General features: G+C 37.0%; 1 protein-coding gene across 1 annotated transcript; it reads left to right on the top strand.

Annotated features, from left to right (window-relative positions):
* Window positions 1-1,476: 1,476 nt before the first annotated feature.
* Window positions 1,477-21,840, top strand: LOC121860769. The gene is made up of 15 exons (XM_042358130.1): window positions 1,477-1,523; window positions 4,844-4,976; window positions 5,349-5,421; window positions 5,894-6,015; window positions 6,578-6,710; window positions 8,484-8,618; window positions 8,808-8,875; window positions 9,320-9,395; window positions 10,132-10,307; window positions 13,621-16,259; window positions 17,204-18,253; window positions 18,458-18,591; window positions 19,648-19,774; window positions 19,912-20,076; window positions 20,618-21,840. The coding sequence occupies exons 2-15, from the start codon at window positions 4,849-4,851 to the stop codon at window positions 20,791-20,793; spliced, it is 5,202 nt and encodes a 1,733-aa protein (XP_042214064.1). The 5' UTR covers window positions 1,477-1,523; window positions 4,844-4,848; the 3' UTR covers window positions 20,794-21,840.
* The last annotated feature ends 273 nt before the right edge of the window (window positions 21,841-22,113 follow it).

Below are 22,113 nucleotides of genomic sequence, written 5' to 3'. Positions count from 1 at the left end.
TTTATTTTTTTTTATGGTCCTTCGCTTATTAAATGGTATTAGTGCATAGCTTATTGTACAGTGACGTTCTTTTTTTTTCTCATTCATATTTTACAACTGTTTATAATAATCTCAAAGAGCATCCATGTCTTAGCATCAGATATATAGTAGTGTATGAAAATAATGAGATCAAGTGTCACATATCTTTATTTTACGAGAACATCTTGTATTGTGATGAACCGTATTGGATTTGAAGTTGGTCACCTCACTCACACTGCTATATATCAAGTTTCCCTTTGGGCCTACAAAATGTAATTGAGGAAGGATCTATATTAAATCTCTGCATCTCACTTGTGTTGGTCAAATATCCTTAGGTTTACCACTTGAACTATGGCCGGCGTTTAGAAATATATATAAAAAAAGATATTGCAGTGAAGAACAACACCCTATGATCACCATTATTCTGGGGTACTATAGAGGTATTTTAGCTGACCTGAGTGAGTTTAAAGCACCGTGATTAATACCACAGTGATGTTCACACGCCTGTCAGTGTGATCAGCTTCAAAAAACAATACTTTTCCCACAAACTCAATACCAGAAGGTGGCTGATGCCTGGCTGGGATCACGGTTATAGATTATTTGTAAAGAACAATACTGAAAATCTCTGGAAGAACTACTTGTAGTAATGGAGTAAATTGTTGCTGCATAGTACAAAATGAACTTAAGTTATATTATAGTAACCCGTCGTGAAGTGTGAAAATATACTCCTTCACATATTCTACCTCGGGGTAGATTCAGGGAGTTCTAGATCTACCCCAACGATTAGGTGCTGTCAAGGTCTAGGTGTTTTGTCTACATCTTGTCTACGGTCGTTAATGGTGTTAGGTTGTCTCTAGCACTCCAGCCTCCACTGCCCTTGAGTTGTATTAACAGAATATACAGTAAATGACGAATATACCACGAGGTGTAATCTTGTCCATTAATCTGTAAATATAATTGTAATAGTAGTAATAATAAGAATCTACATTACTAAAAATTTGAATTCACATGTTATCAGTTTCAGTAATTAAAATTACTGCTCAACATTCAAGATAATTTAGTAAATTGCTAAGCGATAACCAGAAGGCGACCGTAGAAAATGGGAAATTAAATCTTAGTCTACATACGTAAATAAACAATAATTCATTCAAAATCAACTTAAATTAACTCATATATATTTATTATAGATAAATGGTAGTTATGGATGTGTTTGGTGTGATGAGTTTTAATATTAGTTTAGGGATGTAACTTACTGAGCCACGAGGAGCAGAGAGGGAGGGGACGCGTCTGTGGGCTGCCCTAAGGTGGGAATAATCTTTTATCTTTACAATTATCACAGGTACAAAAATTTCAAGGTAAGACGGTTGGTAATCACCAACCTTATCTCACACACCATGTGCAGAAGATAAGATAAGATTTCTCTACGTTTGAAGCTGTAGGAGAATAGCATACAAGTGAGTGGTTTGTGTCATGGACTGACTGTTCCGACTGATGCTGACTTAATGGTCGGTAATTAGGTTTTAATACAGGAATAGAAAGTTTGAATCACAAAGTGTCTGTGTTTATTGAACGGGTATTACTGTATGTTAATTAAAATGGTGATCAGTAACAATACGACAGGATGAAAAAGTTCCCCATAGTAGTAGTTGGTCATTAACTTAGATGACGTAGTGGATATTTGGCCGTGACCGCCTAAGTGCCTTCTAACGCTATTTTACCGTGAGTGTGCTCTGATTGGCTGAGTACTTTCTGTTTAATATGATGCCCTTGCTAGGTGGTTAGGTTCTATTAAACGTCGCCTCTTTTATAATGATATGAACATCTGTGGTTGGATGGATATATGAGCGATAGGGGTTGGGTGTAAACGGGACTGTCCAGTGTGGGTTAATAGGCCCTTTGCAGTTTCCTCCATTCTTATGTTCTTATAGCTACACAATGATCGACTAACGGCATAATAAATGACAAATGCTGCCAGTCACATACTCACACGTTGTTCACTGATAATAGATCAATGTGCAGTCATGGTAAAATAGCGTTAGGAACTTAGCCGGTCACGGTAATATATCCACTGCCTTGCGATAAAGTTGGAGGAGACGATTAGCACCAGAAATAACTTATGGAATTGAACCAAAATTTCTGGAGATACTGTACTATTTACACAAAAATGGAAGCAAGAGTACACAGAACCTATTAGATCCTGACCTAACCTCACCTGACTTCTAACTTTTGCATTGTCGTTAAGTTAAGATTTTCTTACTTGGTATCTTGCAAACAATTTTTCTAGAAAAAATGAACTGGTCAATTTAGGATAGTAGCCAGGTTTCGAATTCCGTTATTTTATTGTTTGAAACCACATTACTTAACAAAAATAAGACAAATTTCTTCAATGACACTTTCTGCGCTGACGAGAAATAGCGGAGATATAGCGAGTTCAGAAAACCACAACATCCCTTGAAGAGCTCACTCACAGCCAGACGAGTCACATTCTGACCTCGACGCCAGCCTTTTAAGTAAGCACACGATCAACACTGGGGGGGGGTTGGGGGGTACAGCTTTTCATGGTATTTATGGCTAGGTTATGCCCTGTCATGGGTGGGGGGGGGCTTAACCCGAAGACGGGTGGTTAACACCAGTTCCGAAGGTCAGATTCGTTCGAATCACACCAAGAACCAAGGGAAAAAATTTGGGGGGGAAAAATCGAAACCTTTTTCTATTGTAAATTGACCAATGAAAGAATTCAATCCAGTGTAAATTGTAATAGAAACTCACGATGAAACTCATGATGTGAACCAAAACATAATCGCGATGGGTGATGTGACGGCGTCATAATTGCGATAAATATATTTATTTCTTTGTCTACAAAGGATGTAAAGACCTTAAATTACTGTCATATGATCAGTGATTGCAGTGTTTTTACCCCTTTATTTCCTTCTTCTTTCATGCCCGTCCACTTACAAGTAATTTATGATCGAAGGATAGGCTAAAGAGAAAAGAAATACTAGTGCTGTTGCTTCGGCTTTATTACTCTGTATCATCCAAACAACATCTGAAAATTTGGTGCAATTCCATAAAAAGTCCTTTTGGTTCTAATGGGGGGGGGGGGTTATTGAGAAGACATTTATTTGTACAGTTGTCACCATGCTTGAACAGTTGTAGGTTGGGTCGTGTTGCCAGCAATCATCATCATTCTCAATCTAATGTTAAAAGTGTTTAGTCTTGTTAATTGTGGCATCATTAGAGGAAGGTTGCACTCCTGAACCACCAGCTTCAGGACATTTCTCAGTATAAGAAAAGCCCAGAGAGCCAAAAATATTGCCTCCCCCATACCCCTTTTTTCTTAATGACCCGACACTGTTGATGCACCTAGAGACAATACACACGCTGTACTGGAAATAATCTTTGGTACCGTTGAATTAATTTCCCTATACTGTATTGTACTGTACCGTATTCCAATAATGAACCAAATCCAAAATAGGTGCAAATTTTAAATACTACTGTCAGTGTCAGATTTTCCTTGCAGCAACCCACCAGCACTGTGAGCATAGTACAGAACTTAAAATGTGGGGATTATGGCTTAAAAGGGTGAACGACCATACACTATAATGACCATTCACTGCCCACCATTCAATTTTAACCTGACAATAATGTCTGTATATAAGTAAAGTACAGTAATATCTCTATTAGCTGGAATCCCTCAAACCCAGAACTCTCCGATAGCCGGAATTTACATTTTCTCGGAAAATTCTGAGAAAATTTTCCCTTAATCCGGAAAGTTTTGGGGAGGGGGGATTTTTTTTCCGGGTTTGAGAGGTGAAAATCGGGCGTATTTTCTGGAAATTCCAGGGAAAATTTTCCGTTACCAGAAAAATTCCGGGGATGAGGGATATTTTTCCGGGTTCGAGAGAGTTGTCTCGTTACCCGGAAATCTCTTATTCCCGGAAGTGCTGTTTACCAATTGTTCCGGCTAATGGGGATATCACTGCAGTTGTATTTGGATGGCTGGTGTTAACAAGTTGTCTAATATAATCTGCAGCCACACAACTCATTCATCAGTTGTATTCATGGTAATTATTGCTTTTAGTGACTTTTTTTTTTTTACATGAAAACCTATTTTTCTGGAATATTTTGGTGTGTTTTCTTCTAATATGACCTTCATTTCCTTGGGAATTGGTGGTTTTCAAGGAAATAACAATTTTACATGTCAAAGACGTATACTGTAGAACTAACCAACCTACCTAACCATACCTAACTTCATCGCCGGCCCCCAGCCATACTAAACAGAAACTACTGGGTACTTACTGGTACCAATGAAAGCAACTTTGTTGAAGTTTTCTGGTGTTATTTTAGGTTTTTAGTGGACATAAGAGCACGCTCGGACTAAGTGGATCGGTTGTAAACAAACAACTGACATGCGATGACTTGGCAGATTTTTTGGAGTGGTATTTATGGTAAATAATTCAACTTTAGACATCAACTCCAAAATAATGACTATCCAAGAATGTTGAAAGGAAACGTAACCTATATCTTAAAGTCCAGATAGCAAAATATTGATTCTTTCAATAGGAAATGCGAACATCGGTAAAGCCGTATTTATTAAGGTAACACATTTTGGTTATGGTTCATCATGGTTGGTCTAAGAAATGTACTCAAGTGCATATTGGTTATCTTGTTTCATTCTATAGTGCAGTAATAAGACTACACTTGAACATTACCAAATTATTTGCCAGGAAATATTTTTTTACAGAATTGTATCATGTTTACTGCTGAACAAACTATGATAGTGATGTAGGGTATTGTTGATGTTAATCCTTAGTTTTCTAAGCAGGTGAGATGAAGGCAGACATACAGCCAGACGGGGACAACCTGGATGGCTGGGACCCACGTGTTGAAGACTACATGCAGAATTCTACCAAAATGGGTCTTGGACCGAAGATGGAATGTTCTTATGCTCCCAACCTGTAGGTATTTCTTTGTGTGATGCTGTATCTAGTAGACAGACATCTCTTCCTAAATTTTAAAATTCCAATAATTTATGTTTATGACCCTTGAAATAATTATATACTGTAGTTTTAGAATGCTGTAAATAAAAAAAAAAATAGGGTTCGGTTCCCATTGTGGATTATTCCTGTGGATTGCACGCCTATACATTCATAGCACACAACACTAGACATTAAAAACTACAATACTGCACTGTTGGGATCCATAGACAGAAAACAAAATTTCCATTTTACATGGGAGAGGCTATAGTGTACACATCTCCTTGATACAATGTTTTGCGAGAAAAAGGTATGCACTCTAATTTAATTTGATTTTTTCTCTCCTCTATTAAGGACAAGTATGAAGGATGCAGTTCGTGAGCCAAACAGAGTGTACATTAGTAACATTCCTATGTCAGTGACTGCTGTAAGTTTCATTTTGTACTGTACTCGAAATTTGTCAAAACTAGGATTTTGATTATGTAAGTTTAGTTTTGGTAGATGGTAGGATTTTTGTAAGCTGTTCATTACTGATGGTGATATACTGAACAGTTCATAATAAGCATTTTGTATATCATGATTGAGTAGAAATGGGTGCAGGTAGTGTTTAATTACACCAGGGAGTTGTGACCCTGCTAGCTGTTCCCACCCCTTGGACTGGTGATAGGAAGTGTGGGTTTACCCAACAGCAACCATCAGGTAATTGCAGCTAACTCACACATAAGTGTGGAAAATTGGCTATGAAACTGGATTGAATTATTATGCAGTGAAGCATTAAGGCTATCTCCTTGGTTAACATTCAATAATGTATTGCCAGATAATATTTTAACAGAATTTATCACATTACTGTATATACATTAAGTATTGTGGCTAATGTTGCTAATATTATTCAATTGTAGGTTGAGCTTAAGAATATGCTGAATGAATATGGCAAGGTTCTTCATGTACACATTGGTCTTCCAAAACCAGAGTTTGTATGTAAGCAAACCACTTGGGCGATTATCCAAGTGAGCGGCATAAAGTAAGTTACTTTATATACTGTATCACAGTTTTATTATTGCTGTACTGTATTGCATTCTTGGTGAAAAATTAATGAAACTCAAGTTATATATATATATATATATATATATATATATATATATATATATATATATATATATATATATATATATATATATATATATATATATATATATATATATATATATATATATATATATATATAACTAAATGAATTTTAGTTGAACTATTGATGTATCAAACCAATGATTCAATCATTATCATCAAATTTCTCATACACACATTAATTATTTGTTATATTAGTTAAATATATTAAACAGCAGTTGGCTCTTAGACTTGTATTGTGTGTCTGATGTCAATGGTTTATCAGAAAATAATGTAACAGCCACATATTTATATTTTTAGTCAACAAATGCCCTTCAAAAAACAAACACTCTCATATGACAAAAAAGACCATTGAAACTATCAGTGCACATGCCACACTTCCGGGATGACCCAAAAGTGTTCCTACACCTGACCCAGATATATTTTTGAGCTGGTCCTAATACAGTGTGTTTCCTCAGGGATCTTATAAACATGATAGACAAGCTGCACCAGAAGCCACCCTATAATCTAAAGGTGGAAAAGGCCTTATCTGATAAAGAGCGGCAACAACTCTGGCGTCAGAGAGCGTATGAGAAGCAGCACCGAGAAAGGGTAAGTTAAGCATTATATTGTACTTTACAGTCAAGGTAAACAGTGTAAGGTAAACTCATATACTGTACAGTGTAAGGTAAACTAATATACAGTATTACCCCGCCTAACGCGGTTTCACTTAACGCTTTTTATCATATACGCGGTGCCTCGCCAGAGCTGAACTTTCACGTAACACGGATTTTTTCCACATATACGCGGTGAGTGTCCGGCTAGAGACGCTATTTTTAGATTTGCGCCACCCTGCCTGACTGCCTGTTTTAGCTCATAAAATTCATACAAATTACCCGGCCAGAATATAATTTACATTGCTTGAATTCTTATAATTTGGTGATCATTTTGACTATAAACATCATATATTTTGCATTAGACATACAAATTTTAGATAAAATTTTTTCTCTGAGTAACTATGCTATCTTTTGTGCAAAATATATGACATTTATATTCAAAATATTCCTGGTCTTACAAGGAATCCAGCAATGTCAATTATATTATCCTAACTTTAGTTTGAGGTATTATTTATTACAAAAAAGTTAAGTATTCTGGTTTTCCCACACATCTCCTTGGGACGGTTGGTGGGGGGTGGGGGGGAGGGAGGGACCGACCGACCATCTGTTACCCTGTGAAGAATATTTTTTTTTTTTTATTAACTGAAGATATTTGTTTTAGCTCATAAAATTTATACAAATTACCCGGTCAGAAATAATTTACATTGCTGGAATTCTTATAATTTGATGATCATTTTGAATATAAACATCATATATTTTGCATTAGACATACAAATTTTAGATAAAATTTTTTCTCTGGGTAACTATGTTATCTTTTGTGCAAAATATATGACATTTATATTCAAAATATTCCTGGTCTTACAAGGAATCCAGCAATGTCAATTGTATTATCCTAACTTTAGTTTGAGGTATTATTTATTAAAATTTAGTGGTTTTCCCCAAAAATTTCTCAGAGAGGGAAGAGCCAGCAGTAGTGTGAGAAGAGGGGGAGGGAGTTGAGTCCATTATTTGAATGGACATTAACTTGGCGACTGTATTTCTCTATTTCTCTTAAGTATTAATTGTGTGCATGTACCATCATAAAATTAAGATGTTATTTTTACTACAACATAGTTATGTGTCTTCAAAAAGTGGAGTTTGGGGGTCGGGCCGGTTTCTATTGGAATTAATCCCATATGTTCTGTTGTTCACTTAACGCGGATTTCACTTAACACGGGACCCTCTGGGTTCTATTGACCGCGTTAAGTGGGGTACAACTGTACTGTACAGTGTAAGGTAAACTCATATACTGTAGTGTAAGGTAAACTAATATACTGTACAGTGTAAGGTAAACTAATATACTATACAGTGTAAGGTAAACTAATATACTATACAGTGTAAGGTAAACTAATATACTGTAGTGTAAGGTAAACTAATATACTGTACAGTGTAAGGTAAACTCATATACTGTACAGTGTAAGGTAAACTCATATACTGTACAGTGTAAGGTAAACTAATATACCGTACAGTGTAAGGTAAACTCATATACTGTACAGTGTAAGGTAAACTAATATACTGTACAGTAGTCAAGGTAAAAATATGATACTGTATTCAATATAACATACAGGTGTGAAGACCACTCCCATACCTTAATAGAATATAGGTGTTTCATTTGGTATAGTGCAGTACAGTGTTTATAAGTTGCTTCACATTGATGAGATTTATTATTACAGAGAAGAGGTGGTTGTGATGACAATATACCAAAGGATTTTTAAATATTTTTGAACAGGTGATTAAACTCATCTCGGGGCAAATGAGCGAAAATGACTGCCGGTTGGCTTTAGTGTCGCAGAAGAATTCACCATCAAAAAGTACCAATACTAGATTTGAACGTATCAGAAAGTTTTCTTCTATGGCTAAAAGGGTAAGTCTCTCTCTTTTTTTTTTCTTCCTTCCTTCCTTCCTTCCTTCCTAAAAGTCTGTTGGTCCCAAGTATTTCAGATTCTTGATACGCACTCAAGTGTGTGTATTCTTTTTATAACAAATGTGTACGTTAAAATCAAAATAGAAAAATGCAGATGACTTCATTGTCATATTCGTTTCTCATTTACAGCATGCAGAAAGACAGGCTAACTGTTTGAAACAACCAAAGGAAGCTGCTGTTCCTCCCCCACAAGAGAGGTACAGTAACAGTACAGTCAACTAACTACCAGAGTGCGTTCGCCTCTCCCCCTTAGCCACCAACCCCGAGATTCAGATTCATGAACCTAAAGCAGTAGACTGATACGTTATTCTCAACCTCAGGGTTGGTGGTTCAGGGGGAGAGGCGAACACACTTTAGTAGTTGTTGACTGTACAGTATTGGGTCAGAGGTTTTCATTGAATAAAGTGAGGTAATAAACAATTAGGGATGGAAGTTAGTTACTTTTAAGTGGTGTAATTATATGATTTAGCTTTAATTGATGAATGACATAGTAATGCTAATGTCCGAAAGATACAGCTGACTGTTGGTAATACTACAGTAGTACTTTGAAATATATGCTTTGAGATGTAATATTTTAACCCATGTGTGAAGTAACAGATTACAGTACTATTTATATTATTCTTTGTATCATAATCTTACAGTAATATCCCAGCTGTAACTACTAGTGCTGTTACTTCAATGAGTAATGCCCCCGTGAGAAAACCACAACCTGATAAGGTGAGTATTTCTGTTCATCTTCATAATTTTATGTACCATGAGCTTTAGGTTGAATTCTACACACTGGTTACTATGTATTTGCATGTAGACACAAGTACTGTACTCTACAATATTTCTTGCCCATTCTGTAGATTTTCAATATTTGGCATGCCAGTGTGAAGCCCATTGACTTTTTCCACATAATTTTAATTGTGACTTTCCACATGGTGTGAAAATGTAGTAAATGCATAAAAATACTCTTTAAATATTTTTTCAACGAAATTATATTGTACTGTATCCAAATGGAAGTATCTATGCTTAACCAAATCTGCCATGGAAGATTTTAGCTCACTTGGGCAAGAATGTTCTGTGGTGCAGGTCTTATCAGGTGGTTCATCTGTTCACTTCATGTGGTTTTCTACTGCCCTGGCAATAGTCATCACTTAGCATTTATGTAGGTGTAGAATGAGTAACCATACAATATTAACTGATTGTACTGCCTACCTTGGCAGCCAGTTTATATCGTACACTGTATTTCTTATATATCAGTTGATCCTGAATGTTCTTTTAAAGTGATTTGTCTAGAGCTGTAGCTCTCAAAAGGCTCTACAATGTGTGATGTATGCCATTGTATAGTAATTTGCATTTATAAATTTTCTAAAAATTATTAAAGTTTTTATGCTTCAGAGCCATCTTCATAATATTTTTAACTGTCAGTTACTATAATTACTTTACTGTATTTATCCCCACAACTTAGTGTGTCGTGGAGATGGGTTGTGGCACAGTAGCTGTGGGATGGAGGCCACCAAGACCATGCGTATCCTGTGGTGCATTAGGAAAGCTGATATGTTCAGTTTGCAAGGCATGGTATTGTGGCAAAATGTGTCAAGTAAATGACTGGTACTACCACAGAGAGAATTGTATTCCTCCACCGTAAGTTATGTACTATAAGATCTCAATCTTTTGAATAATTTGTATGTTCTTGAGCTGCACGTAGAAATGTCTGTACAGTATTATACATGTAATGGTAGCTGCTAATATGTAGTGTACATTTTTTTTTTATGTTAGTAATTTATAAAATAGTTTATTTATATTATTTTATTTTTTCCTCTCAAAATACCCCTCTAGAGCTATTACATTTGGCCAGTGCATGGGTGGGGGGATCCAATGTAAACAATGCTCTGACATGCACAACTAGTGTACCAAACACCCACATTCTCTTTATACCTGTATAGTATTCTTAAATTACATATATAGAAAACAGAATGTAGTACATGTACTGTAGTATTATTATACTAGAGATGTGCTGAAGTATTTGTGGTATTGGCTAGTTTTTGAGGTACACTCTGTATCAGTGAAAATTGGGCTGATACCACCCGATACTTTTACCATACGTCTAAAAGTGCAATAATTTAAAATTGCAGTAATAAAAAATTAAACAATTTAACAGTTATACAGTATCTATTGTAGTAACTGTACAGACCGACATGGCGATACTGTATTAATAAAATCAATACTTTAAGTATGAGTAAAAGTCACAGGATAATTATAATAATTTCCTTTCTTCAGTGTAGAACTAGTATATTGAGATAAGAATTTGATAAACAACTTAGTGTCTTTAAGATAATTAAATTTTTAAGTATTGTACTGTACCTATACTGAATACTGATAACAAGCAAAACTGATATTAAACTTGTAAGACTAAAGAGTCAAGACTCAAGATTAGCCAATAGTCACAATATTAAAGTTCTAACCTCTAGGTCAACATAAACTGCTGCACATAAATTAATCGAGTTGGCAAATGTACAACCCACAAGTGTGGACTAAGAGAGTTGTACAGTTGGCCTACCTAACTTAGCAATTAGTTAATAATCAGGTCTAGTTATTATTTATAAATATTTATTTGCCAATCAATTTTGATAATTTGTAGAGCCTACTTTGTAAACAATCATCAATACTGTGAATTGCAGCAATTTAACAGACTAACATATCCATAGATAGACAGCTTACTAGAAAGTATCTGTATCAGTTGTAGGATGAGTACTGTATTGGTATGGGCACCTTACTGCCCTTTAGTGTGATTACTTAATTCTTTGGTTGCTTAGCTTAAGGTCGCTGCCACCAGACCACAGGACAGTATCTGCAGTGTTCTTTAAGTAGTTGGCAGAGCAATCCAGGCACTGTGAGCTCATGTTTTTCATTAATCAAGTTGAGAGTGGAAGAAAGGGTGAAACACTAACCAAGAATTTAACTACTTTATTTCTTAATATAGAAAAAATATTGCATTATCACAATACAAAAATAGTTGGCCTACACCAAGCAATTATTAAGGTCACTGCACCACACAAAAATACCAGACCATCTCCAAACAATTAATTAAGGTCTTCTCTCCATACCAAATCATTGATCTCCTTACCTAGGTTATTCCTTCCCCAATATCACCCCAAAATACTCTATAGCACCAACATAACCACTATCACCTCACAATATGGAACATTCAATAATACTGCAGCTCATTCTCAGCACCGAGGTACACACAGTAGGTACCCGTCTCACACTCTACTCTTGTTAGGTAGATGAGATCCTTCCCAGGCATTCATACCAGGACTGTTTCTGTGTCCGGTATCAGTAGGTCACTTAAAGTGGCGACCGCTAGCACCTCAAATAGCACCATTATTTCTTCACATCCAGGGTGTTGAAGTGTGAGATGTCCAGAGATCCATAGTGGTTGTTGGGCCAAGCATTCTCTTCGACCTCACTGGTCTCCCTCCGCTCACAGGCATGTACAGTACAATGGACAAAAGTCGTGTTGTGAAATTTGGTGAAAACATATGCCGGAGGGCTTAAACTTTTGGTGCACTCTGCCTTGTGGTAGGGCTCTCATAATGTTTCACGAGTTATATTTAATCTTCGGACAAAACCGTGACATAACTTTTGTCTTTGATTGTACACCTGCGTGTATGAGATGCCGAGCATCACTGAGCATAAGCAAATGTGTTTACTGGCCTGATGGGCTTTTGTATTAACATACTACATTACAAAACTTATTATATTAATAACATTAGGCAAGCCTTTAAGATGTATATAAAATGCTAGATACACCTCTTTAAGTATTCTGATATAACACTAGCTGTAGTGTCCTGACCTGCGTGTATGAGATGCCGAGCGTCACTGAAGATGATGGGGCAGCGTCTCGCCCTGGCTAGGCCTATTGGTGCCAATGCTTAAATTTCACCATGTCTTTATTCTGGCCCCCTCACATACACTTTCTTATATATTGTGACTATGCCTTTTAGTTACATACCTTAATTCTAAATTACCTACTACAGTAAGTGTCTGGTTTGTCAGGTTCCGGGTAAATTACTTCGGCTATCTCATTACCTCGAAACTGTTGCCGCGGGCAGTTTAGGCGCCAGACCAAACAAAAGCCTTGGTTCCTGGCTTGGGTATATCCACTTCACTTTGTTTCCTATGTATGGTTCATTCCCCCACATTTTGCAATTGTTTAACATGTTCACAAGATTCTCGAATCATTACACTGTTCGTGGTTATTCATCACATGGGGTAACGGTGTGTATTAAGCTCACACCGAGGTAGATAAGATATTTTCCTGGAGTATAGTTCATGGGTCATTTCCAACACTTCACATATGTCTGATACATTTATCCTTTTCCCAGATCATTGTTCTCATATATTTTCGTCTGATACCTGAGGTAACCATGTTAACAAATCTTACACAGACGTAAATACTATAACCCTCAGACACGGTCACACTTATTCACTGTAGTACACCAGTCTGTATCAATTGGGCCTTCCCAATATCATGTAAGTACCTTTAGTTCTCCTTTAATATTATCAGTATACATACTTAAGATTATATGCACAGACACTGATATAATTTGTATAAAACAGCATACGAATTACCCCTTCCAAAAATCTACAGTATTCTGTGATGTACCACTCGCATGGTGAGTGTGAGTTTGAATGTTATGCATATGTAATATTGTATTATATATCATCTTGGTGGGGCAGCCTTTGTTTTCTGCTGCTGTAATCTGTTACTGCTTCATGGTGTGTACAATACTGTGTTGTTTATATCTTACTTGATTCACTGTGTTAATTATTCATACCTAAATGATTTTTTACCCCCACATTTAAAATATAACGAGAAAATACTTTATTTGGATTGTATAATTGACACACATACCTAATAGATCAGACACAAAAGTATTTTTTCTTTTTCCAGGCCTCTGGTGTCGGCTTATGATGACTTGGCTACACAGGTGGAGACCAGAGACAATTTATTACCAACACCATCCTTTTTCTTCCAAACAGCAAAACAGGGGCAGAAAATAGATAATAATGCAACAGGATGTGATAACCAGAGGAATGAAGGAGGATATGATAAGCAGAGGAGTGAAGGAGGATATGATAAGCAGAGGAGTGAAGGAGGCTATAAACAGAGGAGTGAAACAGGATATGATAAGCAGATGAATGAAGGAGGATATGATAAGCAGAGGAGTGAAGGAGGCTATAAGCAGAGGAATGAAGGAAGCTATAAGCAGAAGAATGAAACAGGCTATGATAAGCAGAGGAGTGAAGGAGGATATGATAAGCAGAGGAGTGAAGGAGGCTATAAACAGAGGAGTGAAACAGGATATGATAAGCAGATGAATGAAGGAGGATATGATAAGCAGAGGAGTGAAGGAGGCTATAAGCAGAGGAATGAAGGAAGCTATAAGCAGAAGAATGAAACAGGCTATGATAAGCAGAGGAGTGAAGGAGGATATGATAAGCTGAGGAGTGAAGGAGGCTATAAACAGAGGAGTGAAACAGGATATGATAAGCAGATGAATGAAGGAGGATATGATAAGCAGAGGAGTGAAGGAGGCTATAAGCAGAGGAATGAAACAGGATATGATGAGCATAAGAGTGGAAAGAGGGAAGATAAAAACCTCAAGGGTGAATTGAACCTGCAACCAACCTTTGCTTCAGGCAGCCACGTTAATTCAACATCTCTTAAGCAAGGGATTAGATTACTTAAACAAGAAAGTCATTGGCAAACAGGAAATAAAACTGAAGGGGCTTTGGCATTATCTGACAGAGGTAAACAAGGCCCTACTTGGGTACCAGATTACAACAGCACCAGCAGTCCACATAGCAAACCTTGGAGGCATCACATTCCAGCACGGAATGTGGGGCAACTCTGCCGTCCGTACTATGCAGGGCGGGGTGCACGTAGACAGCTCCTTAAATGCTTTGCTGGCGAAGCATGTGCTTCGATAGACCCTTTGAAGAAGAACATACTGGAAAATAAGGCTTTGATTAATACAGATAATAGTTGTAACAGTTATACCAGAAATACACCCTCAGATTCCTCTACTTCTGTGGATAGAAATAAGTCATGTTTCAAAGCTCCTGTTGGTACTTTTGGTGTACAGACTCCACAAAATGCCTTTACACTTTCCTCTCCAAATATTGTATCTCCAGTGCCTATATCATTACCAGTAGGTAAGGCCAATATTTTATCCTCTGTATTGAAAAAGTCTAGTTTACATACCTTACCTACTGTATTGGATGCCATAAAGTTAAATGAAGTTTATCATGGAATCATCACTTTGACTAATAGCTACAAGCAGTTTAATGCTATAATTATAAATAAGCAAACTGAAGAAATTTTTTCTGAAGCCCAAAGGGTTTTTAACAACTTGCCCAATGATCCTGAATTTAAGCCTGAGGATGGGTGCCTAGTGGCTGCATTTTCACCTAAAGAGAAATCTTGGTATCGTGCATTTGTATATGAAGTGGATTCTGTGGAGTATAAAGTGTTCTATGTTGATTTTGGTAACACGGAGGCAGTTCAGCTGGTTAAACCCCTTCCTGAAGGACCATTTACAGAAACTCCTGGACTTACCATGGTAGCCACACTTCATTCAGAAGTGGACACTAAAATTCAGAAGCAATTGAAAAATCTCATCATGCTAGACAGCCCAATAACATTCAGGGTTATTGATAAGCAGTCAACATCAATAAAAGTATCCTTGACTTCTGAAGCAGCTCTTGATGAAATTACTAAATACATATTTAGACCTTGGTATACTTCTCTCCCATTATCAAATGGTCTTAATAAAACAGAATCTGGGTCAGAGCCTTATCCTTTATCAATATCAACTCCAGATTCACTCCTAAGGTCACCACCAAAGGTCAGTGTCAAGTCAGTTGCTACACCAGATCATCTGTCAAAATTCTCTACAGAGGTCAGTGCATCAGGATCCTCTTCAGATTCTGTCTTTAGAATCTCACCAAAGGTCAGTGAAACAACAGCTTCCTCCCCCCCAGACAAAAAAAGACCAGCAGATGTTGATTCAGCAAAGATGGATTATGGAGAAAAATCTCATGATCCCTCTTGTCAGACATGTTCATATGATAGACAGATTGTCCTTCATTCTGCCGAGAGAGCCACTGCATCAAAAAATATAGTTGGTGTTCATAAACGCCAGGGCTTATCACCCAAGAACCTACCAGTGAACACAGGTGAGCAAAGACTTCTTCTGAAAACCTGTGAAGGTACCTCTCCTCAAAGCCCCTCCACGACTATTACCAATGAAGCACGCATAAAGGAGGAAAATCTAAATCCCCAAAGTGTGTTAGGAGTTGGTAGGAAGCCATCATCTCTAAAACAACAAAATACCAATGTTCAAGAAGGAACAATGAAGTTTTGGGCTCGAGACCTAATCAAGACTGAGGTGAAAGCTGGTGTAAAGTATGCTGTACTGCCAACGTGGGTTAGTGAGGATAATGAACTGAGTGTGCAAATTGTGACTAAAGGAACACCAAAAGATATGGAAGACTTAACAGAAACCATCATGCATCATTGTGAGAAAGGTAAATCTTATGACTAATAAAGGATTTGGGCTTACAAGAGATTAATAGGTATGGTACATACAGATTTTAAGTTACAATTACAGTCGGTGCTTGCTTGGTGTACAGTCAAAGAAAACGGTGGCATTTTACCTGCTGCCTGTATTTTCTTTCTAAAACTATATATACTAATGTGTCGGGGTAAACACTGACTTTATACCTTGGCTGATCGATAAATTGTCTGTTTCGGGAAGGTGGGGGAGGGATGGACCCAGTGAAGTTGCCGTTTAGAATTTTGAGGCCTCCAGTCTGTGTGGCTTATGAGCGGCATGGACTATGCTTTATTTAATTCAATTCAGTCTTGTTTTAATTCAAAATCCTCTGTTTAAGGAACTCAGCCAAAAGCAAACACTTGACGAGGGATTTCAATGATATTAACCCCTGATGTACGGGGTACCTTCTCAGTTGAATATGATCGTCTGGTGATACCTAAGTAAATTATCAAAGGTGGTGTCCCCACAGTGAAGGGGTTAAGTTAAAACATCATCAGCTGTAACTGAACTACTCAATTTGTGATGTTTCTAGAAAGTTAACTGTATCTTCAGCACTTTAATGTTATCACCACTTCATTTCCTATTGGATGGTCAGATAGTTCTCTGCTTTGTACTGTTGATAAGTCATGGGTATGTACTTGTCCTTAAAAGTACCTGAACATGTTCCAGTATTTGTCGAGCCTAGACTTGAAGGAGCTCACACTTGGTGCTGCCACAACATTGGCCACCAGGTTATTCCAAGCATTCACAACTCTTAACTCCAAGTTAGCTGTAACAGTTTTGTGTAGGTGATACCATTGTTTCCTTACCTTGAAAGTTAAGTTCTCCATTTTGGTAATGTGCCCTGGTAATTAAGAAATACCTGTATATCAGTTACTCTGTTTTATTAATGTGTACAAAATTCTTATATTTCAGAAACTGTACCATGTGATATACAAACTGGGGAGCTGGTGTGTGGATTTGTGGTTGGTGATGAAATGTGGTACCGTGCCGAGGTGATGTATGTTGAGGCTGACCAAGTGGTGTTGCACTATGTTGATTTTGGTAATACAGAGACGGTCTCAAAGAGCAATATAAGAAGATTTAGTGATGAGTTAATGCAGTTTCAAAACGCTTGTGTCAGAGTTAAGTTGTTTGAAATATTGAAGGATGATAAGAAAGCCAGAAAAAAATTGCTTCAATTAATTGAATCACCATCACTGCTGTACATGTCTTCCTCAAAGGAAAATGGATTGGAATTTGAACTTTTTGACCCACAGCAAAAGGTGCTACTCAATCGTCAACTTGGAGGTCTAGCGAAACAACAATCAGCCAGAATAGAATTTGATTCTCTCCCAACGACTGATTTACCTCAGGAAAAAGGCTTTGACATATCTGTGAAGATTTCTTCATGCAATGAGCCACTCACCCCTCCAGCAAGATCATATTCACCTTCAGAGCAGTTGCCATCTCTGATGAAATCAACCACTGCTGCAAAACTACCATCTGTACTTTCATTAAAATCAACAAGTCCAGTGCAGCCATCCAGTTCAGTTCATCCAGAGACATCCACTGATGTGAAGGTGTCATCTAAACTACTCAGCCTAGTACAACCATCCATTGTGGTGCATCCAGAGTCAGCCACTGCTGTGAATGAGGTTTCTCTAATGAAGGCATCACAGGCACCAAGCTTAATGCAACCTTGCAAACAAGTCCAGCCATCCACTTTGGTGCAGTCATCTGCTCCAGTACAACCATACACCTCAGCACAGTCATTAACACCATTAGAGCAGACTCCTCCAAAGCGATCACCTCAGGATGTACAACAATCTCCAACAGTGAGTTTGTATAACCCAGTAAATGAAACTAGTAACAACAGCATGGGAAAAGCAGACCCTTGTGACACCTCCACTGTTATACAAGCTGTATCTGTGGCACCAGAGTTGCCACAGTCCAGCATGAAGTCTGCTGAAAACAAGAGTCCTGGTGAGTCCCACATTTTATCGTATGCTGTATGTTCTCTTTTTTGTTTGGTTAGTGAAAAGTAAGAGGATTGACCCAGAAATCTAATTTTTGACCAAGCCCATAGCTAGGCAGCTCTTGTTGGGATGGCACACAAATCACTTGGTCCAGACTCGGTCAGAAAATGAGATTTCAGGATGGAATTTAATTACTGTTTCTCTTTTACAGATAAGAGGCAAATTCTTGGAGGCCGGGTACTCTTGTATGACGAATGCAAGTCCACAGTGCTTCCAATAGAACATGGTGTGCCCATTGTTATTCTAAAAGTAGAGAATACACATAGTATATATGCTGCTCCTGGGGTTAGTCTATGCTTCATTTTAATATGTTTTGAATTTCATGCGAGTCATCATCACTGTATATGGCCAGTTTCTATGCTTGCTGTGATAACTTGATGCAGCTCTCCATGGTGTCTGGCAGCTTTTCTTATCAGATTTTTATCTCAAAGATCATATCTTGTGACCTTTCCCTTTCTCATTCCTGGCCTGCCCCTACCCATCATGCATCTCTTGACCCAGTTGGTCTCCTTCAATCTCTCTACATGCCCAAACCGTCTCGGCCTACCTACACACAAAATCTCGTCAAATGCTTGCAATACTCAGCAGTCCTCTTAGCTTTCAATGGTCTTTCTTCTATTTCAGTGTCACATACCTTCCTTTCCCTACTCCTTTTTACCAACCCAAGCAAATCAGTACCACAATAGCAGTAATATTTTCTTAGGCAAGTGCTCTTACCTCTCATTAACTAGTACAGTTCATTTAATTTGGACTTTGATTACCTGCTTCCTGTAAGTATTGAAAGTATAATATTTTTCATCTGTAGAGTTAAGAATTCAACTTTTAAAACAGCTAGGCTTAAACAACCAGAGGAATGTTAGTCTAAAAAATTTCCCAATCAAAGGTACTTCTAAACATACTGATCTAAATTCTTGAGTAAAATTTTTTTAAATTGTGTTAAGTTTTTGCTTACTGTGTTTCAATAATTTTGTTTTATTGTTTGTTAGCTACCAACTTCTAGTAAATTTTAAATCAAATTTTTGCCCTCAGATGTAAGTTTATGGAATTCCCAGATCATTTTAAGTAGCTAAAGCCACTTGACGTAGATATGATACACTCAGATGTATACTGTACATATGTACAAATGTAAATTGAAAAAAGTTATTGATTAGTGAATTTACAATGACTCATACTACAGTATTTTATTATCCAAAATACCGATACATTAGAACTTGACATATTGTATCTGAAAGTCTTGGGACCAAAACTCACACACACCACTCTTTCTTTCACAGGCAATTAAAATGCATGCTCAAACAGTATGTATAGTACTGTATTAATGGTGACATTTACTCTTTTCAGAATTCTCTGCATCTTTATGATAAACTAGAGGAGATGGCATCCGTAATGAATGAGTATTGCAAAAGTCACTCAGGGTTTTTATATCGACCTGGTCATGGAGAAATATGCCTTGCCAAGTTCAGAGAAGGTATTAGTTTACAGTAATAGCTTATTATTTTAGTTGTTCAAATTTTACTGTTTTCTGTTATAAAGGTCCAAAACAATCTTTAAAACATTGCTGTCCTGTTAACTGTGGTGATAATAATTTATGTATACTTTATACAGATAATGAGTGGTACAGAGCAGCGTGCATCAACCCTGGGCTCGAAATGACCATGGTATTCTCTGTAGATTTTGCTATTGTAGACTTCGTACCCTTCACTGATGTACTAGCAATACCCAAGATTTTCCTTGAACTGCCCTGTTTGGCTCTTCATTGTGTTCTTGATGGTAAGACTAAAGGTGAATGTATTCAAACTTTTACCATCTTGGTAAATGAGGGAAATACTTTGTTTCACATATTTTTTTCTATTTTCAAGCCTTCTTAGACAGGTCTAATAACTGGAATATTTTGATTTTTGTATAACAAGTAACTGTACTGGGTTTCCTGGGCACTGTACTCTACTGTGATTGTATATTAAGTATTGTATATTAAGTATAAAGTTATAACGCCAATCATTACTATTACATCAGAATATTACCCACATGATGGATTATGTATATGATAAGAGCTTCATGTACAGTAACATACTAGCACGAGTCAGTGCATCTACGGTATGTTTCAACATTCATATGGTATGGTAATTCCCACTGTTCATCTTTATTCACTTGGTTACAATTATTATTATTATTTTTTTAGTTATAAATTAATATTTGTCTTGAACATATAATTTGATTTTTTGTAAAATAAAATTGTAAGAATGTATGTATGTACTGTATGTATGTATGATGCTTCTGTGGGTCCTAAAGATCTCCATCTCTTATATTTTAGGGGTGTCTCCAGATGGTGCAAATACAGCAGCATCAAAGAGAATCAAGGAACTCCTTCCCTCTCACTCCCTAGTGGTGGCGGATGTTATAAAGCACAATGAAGACGGAACCTATACTATTGCGGTGCCAAAAATTACTGAAACACTGTTATCAGAGGGTCTTGTGAAGCCAGCTTAGTTTAATCCTTTTAGACTAATAGGTACAGGCACTTTGTCTCAAGTGGACTGAATAAGATTTTAATTGATTGTATAATTCGCATATACTTTCCATTAATATTTTTAGTTCTAGTTAGTTTAGTTTGATCATCTATTCTGTTGGTGATCTACAATACAACCTCGATGGCTTTTTGAATAAAGGTCATTATTATTTTCTTGGTACACTAGTTTGCTTGTACTTAGAAATCAAAGTGAGAAATAAGTTTCTGGAACACTTGGCACTGATGAGTGTGCGAGTTTTCGTATATTAATATTTTTATTTGAGTTTCTGCTGTGTCCTTTCTTTGTGCCTGTAGAATTAGTCGTAGGTCAGTGAACCTCAGTTAGCCACATTAAAACTACATATTTGGTGTTTCAGGTGATGCTAAAACTCTCTAAATTTTATATTCTCATCCAATTCTAGAATTCATTAGAAAAATCCCTTTATCTTTGGAGCTTGAACACTGTAAGTTATGCAAATTGCCATCAGTCTATATTCACCTGATTGTGCATTCTCAACACCGTGTTCTGTGAAGGCAAAGACAGGGTGATACAGGTAGGTAGTAAGTCAGTAGAAAATATGTATCCTAATGAGTTGAAGGTGGCAAAATGTTGATAAGGGAGCTTTTTTATATCTACAGTCAGCTTCTAAAGTCCGTTCACCTCTCCCCCTGAACCACGAACTCTGAGATTCAGACTAATGAATCTGAAGCATTGATGGATGGAATAATGTATCGGTCTACTGCTTCAGGTTCACTAGTCTGAGTTCTTGGCTCATGGGAGAGGCTAACAGATTTGAGTAGTTGACTGTACCTTGATAATGATTCTGTTTCAAATCATCTCGAAGCAATTTTTTGTGCACGGGTTTAAGCCCTTGGTGGTTTTCATGTATTGGAAGACTGTATTGTATGTATTTAATTATATTTTGATGTATTTCGAACCTATTCTGGATTATTATGGATTTGTGGTTATTGTAGTCATAATTAAATATTTCTTTTTGTTGATCATATCTATACAGTGAATTCATAATTTTTTGGCTATTATTTTCACCAGATTAACTTTTAGTAAAATGTGGAGCTAAGAAAATAATATAAAATTGAGTGTTGGCCGAAATGTTTGGAGATTTCGCCATGGTCAGCAGTACAGCTCATGAATGGTAGTAAAACATAATGTTGAGGTTGACAGCTAGACCTAAATAATATTTACTAGGTTGGCACCCTGCCTGGCTGACATAGTGAATTGCCCTGATACTGAAACTCCTGATTTATGAAAGCTACCCAGCTCCAGGCTCTACTAGAAAACA

Source organism: Homarus americanus, unplaced genomic scaffold (genome assembly GCF_018991925.1).
Source record: "Homarus americanus isolate GMGI-L3 unplaced genomic scaffold, GMGI_Hamer_2.0 scaffold23617, whole genome shotgun sequence".
NCBI lineage: Eukaryota > Metazoa > Arthropoda > Malacostraca > Decapoda > Nephropidae > Homarus > Homarus americanus.
The sequence above is the reverse complement of the archived record's forward strand: the minus strand, read 5'-3'. Positions and strand labels throughout refer to the sequence as shown.

What these genes read in the sequence shown, in the direction of transcription:
- LOC121860769 (XM_042358130.1), top strand. Translation starts at nt 4,849, where the DNA reads ATGAAGGCAGACATACAGCCAGACGGGGACAACCTGGATGGCTGGGAC. An exon ending in GAAAACCACAACCTGATAAG is followed by an intron (nt 9,396 to 10,131) that starts GTGAGTATTTCT and finishes CCCACAACTTAG; the next exon opens with TGTGTCGTGGAGATGGGTTG. An exon ending in TCTTCATTGTGTTCTTGATG is followed by an intron (nt 20,077 to 20,617) that starts GTAAGACTAAAG and finishes CTTATATTTTAG; the next exon opens with GGGTGTCTCCAGATGGTGCA.